The sequence below is a fragment of the Corvus cornix genome, chromosome 2 (genome assembly GCF_000738735.6).
Source record: "Corvus cornix cornix isolate S_Up_H32 chromosome 2, ASM73873v5, whole genome shotgun sequence".
Lineage (NCBI taxonomy): Eukaryota > Metazoa > Chordata > Aves > Passeriformes > Corvidae > Corvus > Corvus cornix.
The window spans coordinates 117736711-117754361 of NC_046333.1; the positions used below are offsets into that span (position 1 = coordinate 117736711).

The 17651-nt window shown below is 38.6% G+C and overlaps 1 protein-coding gene across 3 annotated transcripts in view; it reads left to right on the plus strand.

Moving 5' to 3' along the window:
- The window catches only part of NKAIN3 (sodium/potassium transporting ATPase interacting 3), a 391690-nt gene that overhangs the window by 314861 nt on the left and 59178 nt on the right, over positions 1-17651 (plus strand). For 2 of the 3 annotated variants that reach the window (XM_039549430.1, XM_039549432.1), the window contains one exon: positions 13365-13425. In XM_039549430.1, coding sequence (XP_039405364.1) covers positions 13365-13425 — 61 coding nt within the window. Of the gene's footprint in view, positions 1-13364; positions 13465-17651 lie in introns of all 3 variants that reach the window. The other variant, XM_039549431.1, reaches the window with a different exon arrangement.

The window sequence follows — 17651 nt, forward strand, 5'->3', positions numbered from 1 at the left end:
AGGAGGGCAGCAAAGCTGGTAAGAGGGCTGGAAGACACTTCCTGTGAGGAACAGCTAAGGGCATTCAGTTGGTTTGGAGAGAAGAAGGCTGAGGGGTGACCTCACTGCTCTCTCCAGCTTTCTGAGGAAGGGAGGCGTACAGACAGGTGCTGATCTTTTGTTCAGTTTTGATATCCTGTGATAGGATATGTGGGAATGGTTCAAAGCTCCACCGGGAAAGGTTTGGACTTGACATTAGGAAGCATTTCTTGGCTGTGAAAGTAGTAGGTCACTGGAACAGACTCCCTAGGGAGGTGGTCAATGCCCCCAGTCTGTCAGTGTGTAAGAGGCATTTGGACAATGCCCTTAACAATATGCTTTAGCCTTTGGCCAGAAGTGAAATGGTCGGGCAGTTGGACTAGATGATTGTTGTAGGTCCCTTCCATTTGAAATAGCCCAGTCCTATTCTATTCTCATCTATGAGACTAAGAGACAAACAGATTTTATTCCATGATAGCATGTAATTATTGAGAAGCTGTGGTTTGGGATCTGGTCAGATTTCTGGAGGTGCAAGTGTTCTATATGAATTGAATTATCCCCCAAAGGGCTTTAATATGGGACATGGCTTTCCTTTCCATTATTTTTCATTCTACACCATTCTGTCATGTTTGTCCCCATGTCCTCATATTGAATAATTACAGTTTGTGCCAATTTGCTTATTAAAGAAGGCAGACTGCCTCTCTTTTATTTTCCTTTTGGTCTAAACTGGCTTTTGTAAAAGTCAACATTTCAAAGAACTGTGAAAGTTGCCATTAAAATAGACCTACCTGAGTTTCCTTTAAATGAGCCAGCTCTACTTCTGCTCACAATATGAGGGAATTGTATCAGCAGGGGAAAGAGTGACATAAAGTTTAACCTCCCAGGTGTTTATTTAGCTAGTCTGGGCTGCATAGCATGGTTTAGTAGGCTTAAACTTATTTGTACCTGAAAGGGAGCAGAAAAAGGATTCAAAGAGCTTCACAGGAACTCTAAAAATATATTCCAGGTGTACAAAGATGCCTTTTTTGGTGATACCTTTAGCCCCCACCCGTATCTTCCCCGCCATGTATAAGGTTTCTTCCAAGGACTAAGGACATACTCTTGAGGCTCTGGTGTCCCTCGTGTACAGGAGAAGATTCTTGGTGAAGATCTATCACAGTTCTGGATGCAAGGAGAAGGAGGAGAAGTAGGTTAACATTTTCTCTGCCTGACATAATCTCCTTCAGGCTGTGTAATTCAGTCTCTCTTTTCATGCCAGAACATGACCTGAATAAGCACCATCACCTCTGTCCTAGATTAAATCTGAGCTTGTTTCCCAGAAAGAAACTACCTGCTCACCAAAAGCTCAGCCTAGATGAGCCAGAGTCAGGGACTCCAAAGACAATTCCAGGTGAAACCTGTCTCTGGTCAGGACATACTCTCAGTGCAGCAAATGAGCAGTTACTTTTGCCAGGTGCAGACTCTCTTGCTACATCTGCATTTCTTTGCAGGAGTAGCCTCAAGGCAGGAGTTAGGGCCAAATCTACTTCCCATATGCTAAAACATCCTGACACTTGGCTCTGGGGCAAGACAAGAAAATGCCTCCCATACACCCAACATGCAGGGACGTGCTCACCAGCCATGAGGGGATGCTTGTGGTGGTTTTGTACTGACAGAGGGAGAAGAGTCCTTTCTAGAATGGCTCCAGTGTAGCTTGTGTATTTGCATGCTGCCTGATTACAGGCTGAGCTTAGATACCTTGGAAAGGACATACTCCTTTCAGATGCACCCTGGCCTTCAGGCTGCAGAATCAGACCCAGATGACGGTAAAGGGAGCAGTGGGGTGCAGTGGCAAGTGAAAACTGCTGGTAAGACACAGGACTGAATAGCATATGAAGCCACAACATATATACAGGGACCATCTACTGCAATCAAATAAACTGTGCCAGGGATGTGTGGTATAAGAGATCACACTGGGTCAGACATGACAGGACAAGCAGCTTTGGAAATTCATTAGGCACTGATAGAAAGCAAAGCTTCACTGCAATTCTTGATAGCTTTTCTGCCCAGTGGGAATCCAGCACAAAAGCCTTTTAGCACACACTTTAACTGGGAATACCTGAGCAAACTGATAACATTGCAGCTTTTATGGTATTCTTGTTTCTCGGGTATCACAGCAGACCACTCCACAAAGGATTATAAGGATGTGTGTGTGTGTGTCTGTGTGTGTGTTTATGTACCTCCCTCTGCACATTCAGGTAGCAGCTTGAATGAATTAAACACTGTTATCCATAGTGAAAACTACAGTGGGAAGGGTCAAACAAGGACATGGCTTTCTCCTTCCACCATCTTTAATCCTACATCATTCTGTCACGTTTGTCCCCATGTCCTCATATTGAATAATTACAGTTTGTGCTGAGTGAAGAGGCTGCTATGTTAGCTGCCAAACACATAAATTCAGCCATGTTTCTAATTATAGTATTGTTCCTTCCAAAGACAAAAAAAAACCAATTCAAAATTGAATCATTTGTTCTGTGGCTTAAATATGGCATATTCATAGACAAGTGAAAGCACACATGGGATAGATCATCTACTAAATATGCTGTTAAATGAAGATTGATTAGGAAAAACAAAGTGATGATCAAGAAAGTTTCTTATCTCCACCTCCTCTATCTGTCATCTACTATTGTTCATCACAGTAGTATTTCAACAAACACATCCAAAAAAGGCAAAAAAATGTCAAAGTGGACATAGAAGGGGTTTCTTTGGTGTGATTTTCCTTGTATATATGAAACAAAATAGTAAAAGAAAAAGAACAGTGACCTATGCAATGTCCAAAAATAATTTGGAATTGATACCCACAGAGAGAAATACTGTACACTACTTTTCTGCCCCACCCTGCAAACCAGATTGTAAGAAAAGTTTTCAGACAACCTGTGCTCATCCATGCTGCCTTATATGAATTTCTACACTCTTGTGAATTTTAACCAGCTCTTGGTTATTATTCAAGGCTTTTATTTCTGTGTGATTTGATTAGTGGCTGGTCTAAGCTACTGGGTGTCATTCAGGCTTTGGAGATTACTTCTGAGGTGCATTTGTGTGTCAGCCACTCCTGCAAGTCCTCTCAGAAGGTTCCACTTGGGTCAATAATATGAGCATGCTGATAAGAGTAGAGGTTTACTTCTTACTTTCCATTCACATAGCATTTCCTGCATGAGATGATGTGATGGCTTTGGGTCTGCCTGAGGGTTGCCTTTTGTTTTTCTGTTATTCTCTGAGGTATCATAGAATGGTTTGGTTTAGAAGGGACCCTAAAGATCATCAGATTCAACACCCCCTGCCATGGGCATGGACACCTTCTGCTAGACTAGATTGTTCAAAGCCCCATCCAGCCTGGCCTTGAACACTTCCATCCACAACCTCTCCTCTGGGCACCTGTTCCTCTGCCTCAACACTCTCACACAGGCCCCTTGTCCTATCACTTGTACAAAGTCCCTCTTTCATGTAGCAGGCTTCAGGTACTGGAAGGTGCTCAAATGTCTCCCTAGAGCCTCCTCTTTTCCAGGCTGAATAGCCCCATGTGTTTCAGCCTGTCTTCACAGAAGAGGTTCTGATCATCATTATGGCCTCCTCTGGCTTTACTCCAGCAGATCCATGCCCTTCTTATGTTGGGGGCCCCAGAGCTGGACACAGCACTCCAGGTGGGGTCTTGCAAGAACAGAGTAGAGGAGGAGAATTACCTCCCTCGACTTACTGCTGTGGCATAACTGTTGTTAGTGAAAGCTTTGCAATTTTTTTCATATGATTTTTAAGCCATGTTTATGGATTAACAGGAGCTAGAATAATAATATGTTCATTTTACTATTATTACTTAGCTATTTAAGAGGTATCTGTAAAGGTGGTTAGCTAATAGTGGCGATTAGAGTGTCATAATTCACTGAAATCTTGAACTAGGTATTTTTGTTTCCATGTCACACTTTGTCTGTCTTTAAATGGGTACTGCCTCATGGTAATATAATTGTTTCATGCATGTGTTATTTACATTGTGCATGAAGGGAAAGTAACTATTCAGTAGAAAAGAAGTCATTCTTACAGATTTCAATGCATTGTTAGAATTAAAATACATTCTCTGTGTCTGTTGTAACAGGTAAGTGGAAATAATACTCTCATTATGTGCTTTCAGATCTAATAAGGAGGTAAAAATATCTTTTGGCATTCTATCAACAAAGAACATCTTTCATAATTGCAGTGTAAGCAGTGAAAGAATTTTAAAAGGACTATTAGCATAAAAAATGGCCAAGGTTTGCAATATTCTGCTGTTCTGAAAGCAGTTTGTTTTGGTACCCCCTGCATGCATAATCGAATTCCGTGGGATTCAAAAACCTTTCCAAGTACCTAGTCACATGTCAAAGGTATTTACATTGGCTTTAGTCACTAGCAGACATTTCTTTCATTCTTTCTTCTGATTTCATTACCAGCTTCCAAAGTGGTATGTGCAGCTTAGGTGGAGGTAAATTCATCACCTGATGAGCACTTTAAGAAATACTTTGGGTTACAAGACACCATCAAACCTGAATTTGTTTATTATATCAAAAGATCTGAAATACAGTGTGATCTGCAAGTAGCTCTGAAATTATCCTTAACACTGATAAGTGAAGGCAAAAGCAAATAAAAGCAATTATTTAAAGAATATAAAAACAATTAACACAAAGTCAGTTTGACAGAAATTAAGGGAGGTCATATTTTGGTCTGCTTATTGTAAAATTAGATGTAAAGGGTTTTCTCACTTCCTGTTATTCAGCTGGCAAACTAATTAGTCATTAAATTAAATATGAGAACTTTGACCCTATTCTTAGGATAACTTTTATTATCTTTACACACTGGAGAAAAGCTAGATGTAAAGTCTCACTTGTTTATCCAGTTCTTCTCTGGTGATTTTGTTAAGAGTCTGCTCAGATGTAGATCTCCTTTCTCTTCCTCTTCTCTCTTACCACCCTCATCCCCTTCACTTTCCATTGTTTCACTCTTAAACTTTCAGTGTTTAAGGTTGGCTTTATTTTACACTTTTGACTTTCACTGTATCCAGTTGTATAATTAACAAGTAATTAATATATTTCAAGATAAACCACTGTGTTCTGACCAGTCGTGTTTAAATACTGTGTTCAGTGTTTTTACATATTGAGACTTCTTTTTAATTCAAAATAGGAAGCTTAGATCTCTATCACACAATAGACAACCAAATAGATAAGGATTAATGCTTGGGGTTTATTTTTAATCTCTTCTCTGAGTAAAGGACAAAGGTTCCCAGATCCCTTCTGTGGACATGGAGTACCTTGGAACATCTTGGAGCTCCAGTACCCCAACCTAGTCTGTGATGGTTGCTCTGACATTATCATTGTGGTAACAGAGTATGTGGATGAAATTCTGTGAGCTACAGAATTATACATGAGATTGGCTTACACAGTTTGTTCAAAATCCTCCATCTTTCAGAGTCAGAACAGAAAATATTTCTAAGGACTTGCAGCAAAAACTAACTGGGGAGAATAACCCATAGCTAAGCCGAAGAGCAAGAGGGGAGAGAGAACACAAGAAGTTCTCCCTTCTTTCTCTCATCCCTAACAAAGCTGGGACACATCTCAGCGACATAACACGTCAGTCCTCCCTCTTAACTGGTAAAGTCATTTTGGGCAACTGGGCAACAGGGCTTTATGTTTATAAACATATGTTTATGCTGCTGGAGAAATAAATTCCCTGACCAAGTGTAGACAACAATATTTCTGATCTTGGCCTGGGAAAATTAGATAGTCAAATGCAATTTTTAATTTAAAGACAAAGAAGTGCAGTGGGAACAAGGACTTGAGAACAGCAAATACAGGGTAGAATTTCAAAAAGCACTGTAGTGCTAACAGGTGTAGTATAGTCTTTTCCAGCATGCTGCTGGGCTCCCAGTGCTGGGTAGATGGCATTCAAGAATTGTCTCCTGCACCATTAGCCAACAACAACCTCTGTGTATTTTAAAAATAGACATTTTTAGTATCTGCTCAATTGTTTCTCCATGGTAAATACATAGCAAAAGTACCTGCAAACTCCTGTCACCCAGTTTTAGATCCTTGGCACATTTTAAGGGCTATCAGAGTTGTAGTCTCTAGGAACTCTCCACTACAGCTGCAAATGGCACACAGTTGGACCAGACCAACTCTGTGCTGGGCTGATTAAATTGGTAGACAGTGTCCCTGCAGCCTGAATTTTATTCAACTCAAGTCAAATTGATTTTAGGAAGATGAAGAAGAGGAAAAAAAATCAGACAACATAGAGTGGTTCAACTGTTGCTGCTACCTTTTCCTGCTATGTTTCCTGGACATTTTTCCAGTTGTTTGTGTGCTTTTATGGTTTAAGATTTATAACTACTTTCAGGTTGAGCCTCTGCCTGCTACCAGTGTAAAATGTTGTGTATTTCCTCATATAATTCTGGAAAATGAGGACATACCTTTGAGACTGTCTCTTCTTTAATTCAAAAAATTGCATTCTGTTTTGAAATTTTCTGTAATGATACAGTTTTACAATATGTTTCTAGTAAAATGTTTATAATCAAGCAGGTAGAGTGCATAATTGTATCGAGTCATATGATTGGATAACTATATACTATAGTAGTAAATGGTTATTATTATGCTCCAACTATATATTGCTGTTACTCTGGGTCTTTTTACTTTGTCATTGTCTTGAAATATGTAGAGTTATAATTTCTTTGTGCCTGATAATCTTAGTCATACTTCTATCTTGCTGAATCGTGTGTACACACAGATACTGGGATGATATCCTGTTTCCCTTATGTCTCTCCCATTCTGATTTAGCACTTTCCCAGTCTTTAATGGAAGAAAAGGGCTTTACAGTTCTCTCTGCAGAGTTATAAAAATGTTAGTGGCAAGCAGGTATCTAAGAAGATTAACTACTCATGTTTCAGCTTTTCCTCAGTAGTAGTTAGCTCTTCTGAAAATGCTAATCAGGAGACAATAATAGTCAGGATACTTTGTAATTTAATGCATTCTTACCTTTTTGCTCAGTAAATTCACTCTTGTTACACAGTTTCCATTTTATAAGTTAAATTTAAGACATCTTGTCAAGCTTTGTATCCTACAAATTTTTTTATGCATAAAGATTCAGTTTTAAAAGTTTCTTCTCCTTTCATACTCCCTCAATCTTTGTGGGAAATTGGGTAATAGAGAAATATCTTGCAGAAAAAAAGTAATTGTGTTTGCCAAGTTACTCTTTTGAAGAACCACAGAGATAAATAGGAAATAATGATTTTCGGTTCTCATCAGCAAAAAAAAAGTCAAGAAAAAGCCATATTCAGTGAGATGACAATCTGGGTGGGCTGGAAGTGTACAAGGAAGAGTGTCAAGCAGAGTTTCCATTTTGGTTGGAGAAATCTTCCAAATCTGGAGCCAGGAGTCCTGTACATTAATTTCATTTATTTGAATGGTTCCATGTTGTTGCAATGAGATCTCTAGAAAACTCTGTGTAGTAGCTTAACAGTGGTGAGTGACCTATTGTACACCTGACCTTGAAGATTAACCTGGTAGCCCAGGGCACTGCTTCATGTAATCTTAAATACTTAGTGTAGTCTCATATACCTGCTTTGAACCACTTGAACTGCAGTGTGTGAAGCTGACAGGAAGGTAATCTCATGCTGTGAGAGTGTATTTAAAGGTCACAGAAGAAGATTTAAATCAAAATTATCCAAAGCATCAATTTTAATAAAAAGTGTTTCAGTCTGCAGAAAACAGCCTTGATTTAAATCATTGCTCTAGTTTATTTTTCATTTGCCCTTGCTTTCCTAAGGGAAGGTTAATCCACGTTAAGTAGTAACTATTAAAATACATTAATTTGCAAGTAAACATACACTTTTGCACTCAGTTTGATTCTTATTTTTAATAGGATGTATTCTAGTAATATTCATTTATTAAAGCAATTATATCTCACAGCATATATTTGTTCAAATGATTAGTTTTTTAATTTCTTACATGTTTTAATAGTTTCCCTCAGTTTAATGATGGACAATTATATAATCTAATTTCACTTCTATTAGACTAAGCATTTATATTTCATGCAGATGTCCATAGCTTAAGCCTGGAGATTTTAGTTAGGCTAAAGCATTAAAGTCCTCTTGAGACTCTACTGCCTGCACAGGAGAAAAATAACAGAGACTACTACTATTTTATTTCTACCTAAGGATATCAGCAGAAAATAAATTATGCATCAAAAGCCTTGATAATAGCATCATATCCATGTACCCATGTACCACTAATAAGAAATCCTAGTAAGTCCTACCACTAATAAGGACTCCACACTGAAGTCTCTGCCAACTTATAGCCTAGGTGACAATTGTTTCTCACACCCTGAGCCCATCCTTCACTATGATTTGGAGAATTTAGCAACACTTACCAGCTAGTCACTGAAGAAATAAGGTTTTTGGTGTGAAAATCCTGATGGGTCTAAAAATACCGTATGGTCATGTCCAAAGAATTATGGCTCAGTGTTCAAAGGGAAGCCAGCAACAAGTGGTATCACTCAGGGGCCCATACTGGGACCAGTGTTATTTCATGTCTTCATTACTGATGTAGCAGTATTGAGTGCACCCTCAGCAGGTTTGCTGAGAGGTGCTGTTGATGGGCTTGAGGAAAGAGATGCCACCCAGAGGGACCTCAGCAGGATCCAGGAGTCGGCCCATGTGAACCACATGAAGTTCAAAAGGTCACGTGCAAGATCTTACACCTGGCTCAGGGCAGTCCGTAATATCAGTACAGGCTGGGGGATGAACGGTGTGAAAGGAGCCCTGCTGAGAAGAACTTGGGGATCATGGTGGATGACAAACTTAACATGAGTCAGCAAAGTGCACTTGCAGTCCAGAAAGCCAATTGTACTCTTGGCTGCATCACAAGAAGTGTGCCAGCAGGTCGAGGGAGGTGATTCTACCCCTCTACTCTGCTTTCATGACACTCCACTTGGAGGGCCATGAGAATAATTGGAGGGCTGAGAGAATTGGGGCTATTTAAACTTTACTTTTTATTTTGGCCTTTCAGTTTATAAAGAGAGCTTATAAGAAAAGTGGAAAGAGGCTTTTTTACCATGGTCTGTGGTGAGGGGGAAAAGGGTAAGAGTTGTAAATTGAAAGAGCATAGATCAAAGTTGAATAGAAGGAAGATACTTTTTACAATAAGGATGGTGAAGCACTTGAACAGGTTGCCCAGAGCAATTATGGATGTCCCAAAACTGGAAGAGTTCAAGGACAGGTTGGATGGGATTTGAGAAACCTGATCTAGTGAAAGATCTTCTTGCCCATGTCAGGGAGGTTGAACCAGAAGAGGTTTAAATTCCCTTCCAACTGAAACCATTCTGTGATTCCCTGAAATAGCTGAGTATTTTATGTATTGCTTATTCTCTCTAGAGAAAGGCATGTACCCTAACCACTGCATAGATGGATGAAAGCAGGGGACAGCAGCCTCTTCCCACAATTTCCCACCTGATTTTCTGCAGAATAGCACTGACAAGTGTCTTCTGAGACACTTAACTAGACTGGGCTCTCCAGGCAAGACAGGCAGTCTTGTAGAGTGCAGGGATCAGAGAATGTTTCCATGCCTTGAACTCAACATTGTCAAGACAAGGCCACCTTGCCATCTAAATTGCTCTCTGGAACAAGCCAGAGGCTCTTATTTATACTCTCAGGTACTAGTGAGCTTTGATGTTTTGGATGTCCTGTTCCAACCACTTCATTGGTCCCTTTGAACGATTACTGAAACTCAAGATGACAAAATTAAGTATCTTCCAGCTCCTTTGCATCATATTTGCTTTAGTTATCAGGGAACACACATTTAAGTCTATCACTTGGAGCCGGGCCAATAGCCAACATTTCCAGTACCAAGACTGGCAATTAGCATGATGGCTGGATGGGCTCACATGAGCATAACACTATTAATTAAACTGCAACTGCGTTAGTCAAGATAGCAAAAGTAATTTGTTGGAATAAATATTTTATTAGCCTGGCCATCAATAACGCAAAATAAGAGGTTTTAATTAATTAATTTACAAAAATATTCACAGTGGTGGCTGTAACTCTGTTTAAGGATCTGGAATCGGGTCTCATCTGTCAAAGAGCATATTCCCACTTTATCACTTCTTGTTAGTGGTGCTGTAGGTAGCAGTTACACAACTATAACTACTTGTTTGTTAGTTACAAGCCAAGCATGGCTGTCCCCTCCTGAGCAGCAGTACCTGACACTTGATGCTAAAGGGCTCTTTTTCTTCCTTGTTGCTTTGTTCTTTCAGAAACATGCATTCTGACATTTAAGTACAGAAAGATATAGTTGGATTATGGTGGGTTATGATATCTCCTAGCATGGTTAGTCACCTCATCTTTTTTTTCTCCTTGAAAAGACTATGAAATTGAAAGAGGGTGAATATATTTTTTATTTCTCCTGGTATTAATAACTAAACAGATGGAGGAAATGGTGTGTTTTAAACAAATATACATCATAAATACAACAGCTAGCAGTGATTTCTAACTGAATGAGGAGTATTTACTAATGCTGAGGAATATAAAGAAATATAGTTCTGAGAAGTAGAGAAAGGCTGCTGATTTGCAAGAAGGTCATAGATTAGGCAAAGTGTGTTTCAAACACTGAAGAGAGTGGGAAAAGATTAACTTTAAGGAGAAGGTCTACTAGAAGAGCAAGATATAAGCTCTTAGGACTGTAGAACTCAGGCTTGTCATGACCCACATTTTTTGGGAAGACTGAGCACTTTTCCCTATTGCTTTCTCTGTGTCAGTTTGTTTATTACTTGTTAGAGGGGAAGTCTTGCTGTGCTTTATCCACATGTCCAACATCTTAGACATTTGAGAAATCTGCTGGAAGTACTTACAGAGATATGTTTTATATGATATGCATGGATATAGAGTACACATGTACATATAAAGCAGGAATTGCATTTATAAATAAAATTAATTTATACAGAATACTACTAATAAGAAAAAATAAATACATGATGGGGAAAGAGTAAATTCTAATTTCTAATACTAAAAGTTTGATCTTCCTTCACAAACACTTAACCCACAGGCTGTACTACAATTCGTTTCTATCATGTTCATTATTTATTCAGCAGTTTTGCTCTTCAAAATATTTTAGTTGTGTTTAGGAAAAAGAAACAAACCCAAGTGACTTATGTAGTCAAATTGCACAACACAAATGGTCATCCAGAAACATTGTAAATAGACAGGTGACATTCAGTTATGAAAAATCACCTGTGTTCTGGTGTTTCTGTGGTGCTAATGCAATATTTTTTTTAATTATGTGTAACCTTCAAGTGACACAAGCCTTACATCTCAGGTATTATTTGTCTTTTTATCTCTTGGAAGCCTTTATATTGTATTGTTTTAGTTGTCATGCCTGAAAGGTGCTCTAAACTGTGAAGTTTAGGGAAAAAATGTGCTTAATCTGTAAGCCGGTGCGGGTCCTGGGTGAGCATTTACCTCAGCAGGTAAACATGAGCACACAGTGACCCAGCCAGCCCTGCTGTGTCTGTGGGTCCCATCCTGCTGCAGCCACCATGACACCAGGCACGTGGGAATGGGCAGCTCAGGCATGGATCCATCCCAGCCATCTCCAGCAAGCGCCTTCTCCAGAGCTGGTTTGCATTTAGCTGGCTCAGAGCATCAGTGCAACAAAGTGCTGTTCACCTGAGAGAGGCTGTGGAAATACCACGCAGCAAACTGGACACAAAAAAGCAGTCAAGGAAGCTGCTGATACTGTAGTCTGCTCAGAACGAGAGAAAAGTTGGATTAAAGTCACTTTGTCAAAACACCAGCGAGGTGAATGCCCTGGAGAGGAAGCTCCAGCAGGATTGTGCCACAGTGCTGTGACAGCCCTCATTCACAAGTAGCTCAGCTTCAGCATCCTGTAGCTTAATTCTCCGTGGGAAGATTAATCCCTTGGAGAAGGATTAAGCTGCAGTGAACTAGGGCCACTTTATTTCTGAATGGGAAAGGCCACACAGGGATTTAATGTACTTTATCTTATGTGCATTGATTTCACGGCTTTAGTTAATTCATCTTAACTTCCCTGAATTCCCTTGTGTGGACAAGCTTTTTGTCTGTGGAGGGGCTTTTGGAGCTGCTTGTAAAGCTCCTCGTGCAGTCCAACCAGAAAGCAGGTTGGAATGATTTCCGTGCTTCTGAAGGAGCTTATACCTGTCTAGATAGTATTAAATTACCTCTTTCTCAGATGGTTGATCCGCAACATCCTTAGAAGAACTATTTTAATTAGATTTTTTGAATGGACCAGAGAAAAAGGAGTGTTCTTAAAAGTAATCTCTGGGCTATTTTTGAAATCTCTCATGAAGAGTCTTTTCACGGCTTTCAGCTAGCATGAATTGTGTACAGCTGCACAAACAATATTTTCTCAAGATTGGACATGTCTGGCCAGTGTAGTTTAATAGGTTTCCTTGCCCAGTGGGATTTTCTTCATCTTTGGTCATGGTCCTAAGAAAACATTTTGTCTGTATGGATAAGGTGTGAGTGGAGTTTCTATTTCTTGATCCTAAAGATCTTAATCCCTTCCTCTTGGTGGCACAAGTGACACAGATATGGGTTAAGGAGCATGTTTTTGTGGGTGCTGCTGTTAAAATAATGGCATGGTTTGACTGTTGTTGGCCTTTGGGGAAAATGATTCTGTTCATTTCCTGCATAGTTAATGTGAATTACTGATAAGGTGTTTCCTGATGTCGATGAAGCATAACCCAGTTTTACTGTTCAGCTACATCATGACAATTCACTTATCAGTTTAAAATTTTGCTAAACAGTTCTTCACTGGGACACTTTATGCAACACAAAAAGACATCTCTTGTGGGTTCCACAGAAGTGTTACTATGACTTAATTCTGTAGCAGTCAATAAATATTTTGCCATTTTAATAGGCATATGAAGTACATAGGGGGCCCACATTCATGTGGAATAAGTCATGTGAGAACAGAAGTATTGAAGAACAAAGAAATGTAAATAATAGCTGAACATCAAGATACAGAAGTTTTCCATCAGTATTACTCAGTAGCAGTATTCATCAATACTGATCCCAGTGGGGCTAGGAAAATATTCTAAAATATAAAATGCATATTTATATATAAAATATGTTATGTGACATGAGCAAAAGAGACAAAATTAATTTAGCTGCTTATGACCGTTTGCACTGAAATTTGCAAATGCAGGAAATAGAAGTAAATATTTTTAAAGTCTAGCTGTGTGTTTATATATCACTGGACTAAAAGCTTTATAAATGTTCAATGTGTTCTACTGATTGCTTTTCCTCTTCTTTCACACAGCTGATTGGATTTGTGTGTGCCTGTTACGTGATCAGTATTTTCATGGAGGAGGAGGACAGCTGTAAGTACTGATACTCACCTCACCATCTCTGGAGCCAAGGTACCTGGGCTGAGACTCAGTGTTGCATTGAACTACCAAGGCAAAGAACAAAGTTGGAAAAATGGCAGAATCTGGCATTCATGTGCACAACCAATTATGCTTAAAGACTTACTTATTTAGGTACTAGCAAGTTATCTAGGTAGGATTGCACCTCTGAGCTTCTTCATAGAGATTTGTGAACCTCTTACAGGAGCCAGTCACAGTGATGAAAACTATGTGATCCATGTTGGATACATATAGATATATATGTTTCTTTATGTATGTACATTTACATTTGAATCAAAGCTCCTGAAGCCTCTTAATCTGTTTTTCCAAATGACAGCTTTATCAGCAGTAAAATTAATGGGGAAGACAGACCAAGCCATTTACAGTGTGCAGTATCACTCTGATCGATAACTAGGCAAACCTGATCTACACTTACAGGCACCTAGACCATATATTTAAAATGCTGACCCCATGCTCTTAACTTGCCTTTATCAATGAAACTCTTACCTATATACACTCGTATTGTTCCAAAAGTTTGAAAATGTGCACACCTTTAAAAAATATTTCTCAAAAAGTTGTTAAGGGGGTATTGGAAAAATCTGAATGTGCCGAACAATTTGGTAGGATGCTGTGTGAAAAGTGGTTGTGAGAGTTGCCTAAGGATGTCACCATACCCACACGACTAGGATAGCCATTGGTAAAAGCAGGAGAGAGAATGGAAAAATATTGGATGAGCAGAGGAGCAAATACAAGAACAAATTAAAAAAGGGACAATATGTGATCATGTAAATTACTTCCTCTAATTTAAAATGAGGTAAACAGCAAAATAGCTCTCTCTAGGAGAAAAAAAAAAGAATTTCAATAGCATTTTATGGTTTTAGGATAAATAGCATTTATTTGTATTTATGCAACCATATAAACTTTTATTCATAAATCTTTTTACAGTTGTTTTGTTTCTTCACAGAATAGCTCTAGTGGGTGAATATCATATGAAAAAATTAATTTAGTTTTTAGGAAAACATTTGACAATATCTGGAAAATCTTATTGAAAACATAATTCAAGTAATTCATGCCTGTGGTGAGAAAGCAGACTGTTTGATTGAAAACAGTATGAAGAACTATGAACAAAATCCTTTTGCACTGCTACAAATGGTACAATGTTCAGTTCTCTATTGTCATGCAACAGACATTAGTATCAAATCTATTTTAACAATTTAATTTAGGTTTTTATTAGGAAGAAAATATATCAAAGAGATACTCAAATAAAATTGAGTGGTAAGGAGACATAAGCATGTTGTGCACGTAGTGTACTGTGGAAAGGCACAAGGAGCCTGGATAAAGATGGGTGCTGCAAAGGAGAAATATGAACACTTGGAACATAAAATGTAAGGCTTGAGGAGAAAAAGCACAGAAAATGCTCCCTGGGAAAGCTGGAAGCTGCCAGATAGTCAGGAATTGGTAACACAGGATATCAGCAGAAGATGGCACAGCTGCACAATGGCTGTATAGTTTGGGATGGATAAACACAGTCTTTGGTCAGTGAAATCCAGAGACAGCTCCTTTCCATATGGCTGTGATGAGCCACGGCAGCAGCCAGGGCTTCATATGGATAGCTGGAAACCTTCTTTATGAAACAGTGACTAACTAAATTCCTGGAACAGGGAGGCTACTTTAGGTGTTAGGGAAGGCCTGCAGACTGATGAGGAAGACACAAACTCCAGTGCCTTTGAAGAATAGTCATGTGTGCACATGCACATCCACATGCAAACACAGATGCATCTGTACCTGGGAAGGCAGACTCTTCACTTTTTACACAAATATGTTATGTAACTGTTAGGTTTGTTTAGCCCTTTATAACGTGCTTCACATATCCTGTTTTAGGCATGTGTGAAAGACAAAACTCCCAGCAAAGAATATGTGTTCATGGAAACTGCAGTCATGTGCTACAGAACATTTGTGGTTTACATATTCAGGGCCTCACCAAAGGGTTTTTGTCAAGTTAAGGGCCCTGTTCACTTTGAAAACTTGTCTGTTTCAGAAGAGATGGGGCCTGATTCATTTTCCTTCTATGGTGACCCCACCTAACTGTCTTTTGAGGGTTTCGAGCCATATGATACAGATGGAAATTTAAATCACTGAGAATGGAGAACTGGTGACATATTTATCAACCAATAAAACACATCAAGTTCTAAGGTGATCCAGTATGTAGAACTAACCCAGTTTCCATTCTCCTCAAACAACTCAGGGGTCTGCATTTAATTTCTGCTTGTCTTTCAGAATTATCAATAACAATTTGGTCTTCTATTATAAGTGAAAATCACCTCACTTGTCTTGGAAGGTATGGTGTAATGTTCTTTTTTAGGAATGGACAAATTTCCCATTTCAAATTTATCTAAAGACACATTTGATCTTCTAGACTCTTGTGTGAATAGGTTTTTTTGGTTGGCAGAGAACGACCTGGGGCAGGGGCAAGAGCAGTGCATAAAGGAAGGAAAAAGAGGAGCAAAGAAGTGGAATAGATACAGCTAGGAGATTTTACAACCATTGGAGAGAAGTCATTTCTGATTTGCTACATTTTTTATTGCATTCTGAGATTCTGAACTGGATTAAAACCAAATAAACAGCTCTTTAATATCTCACTTTGTGTCTTAGTGCCCATTTGTGTTTTAGAGCCCTCTAATGCTTATAGATATATACATTAAAGACAAATGTTAACCCCTTCATAGGAATCCCACAGACATGTTTTAAATAAAGAAACATCTGTTTAAGGCACAGTCAGAAAATGGTTTGGTTTGGTTATTAGCTGAGAAGAACAGGACTTATTCTGGAGAATTTTGCATTGCTAACTTGCAGCATAATGAACAGAAAATTATTCTAGTTGTAAGTACAGTGGTGCTTCAAAACAGATTGAAAGTAGGCAGTGTTTAGGATAAAAGTCAAAAAAACTGGAACTGAGGCCAATTTTATGCATTTTAATATGATGCAGCAGATTTTTTTCTTAGGTAGATGCAGCTATTCCATCATATTTTAGCAGTGGTTTGCACAGAATAAATTCTCAGCCATCTGAGAGTCAAAGCCTCCCTAATTAAATATACTCTGCAATATTCAGTGCATCAAGTTAACCCCAGTTCTTGGTCTGAAACCCATCAGGCGACTTAAAAATTAATAATAGCTGCCTGTTTAGCCTCTGTGCAATGCTTGAATGGATTTTGAGCGTGACATTTCATCTGATGGACACTTTTCTGAACAGTAATAATGCTTGAGGAAATATTTTTTTTCCCACTATTGCTCACCTTGCCTACATTTCATACTGTAGTTAACTTTTACTAAGAAGGAAGATGATAACAGGTCAAAAGGAATGAATAAAAAAAGACATGTAAAAGGCACACTGCTGTAGTGGGGTTAATACCTTCCATCATTCATCTTAATGAAAAAGTCTATTTATATCTCTTCCCTTCATTTTTTCATTTCTTTCTTTGTAGATCTATCAATCTCTATAAGCCCTTTTGAAGGAATAGAATATGTGAAATCTGTAATCATAAAAGCCTGTCACTATACTGTTTGTGAATCATTTTCTCCTAAAAATGAACTCAGAAACTGGTTTCCACCTTGTCAGAGTTACTGTTTTAATTCAGTGGAGTCTGGAGACTAGGCAAAATATGTTGCTAAAATCATGATTAAATTTCTAAATAGTTTCTGGACATTTTTGAAAACAGTTGATAGCACTATTACCACTAAATACTAATTCGTAAATGTGACACTGACACATGTCAGAAGTGACAGTACTGTACTGGATTTTGTGGAGTGGAAACTGATTTGTAAACAAATTCCATAGGGAAATAAATCAGAGGGGAAGGTTTACCACAAAACTACAATTGTGATTTCAGCGTTTTTGTAAAAGTGAGGCTGAAACTCCAAAGGGCCAATCCAAGGAAACTTAAACCTCTTTTGTGCATGAGCAAAAATAAAGGAAAGGGCTTCCATTCACCATGAAGATTTATCCCCTAAATGAAGACACAGGAACAAAATTAATAAAGAAAAAAAGGATTATTTTTGGCTGTCCTCTATGCTAGTCATATTCAGAGCTCAGCTGCTCTTTCAGAACAGAGAGGAAGATGAGTTTGTTTTTACAAATTACAAGTTACCCCATATTGTAGTACCAATATGACCCTCCATATGCCATCATTAGAAAAATATTAAGT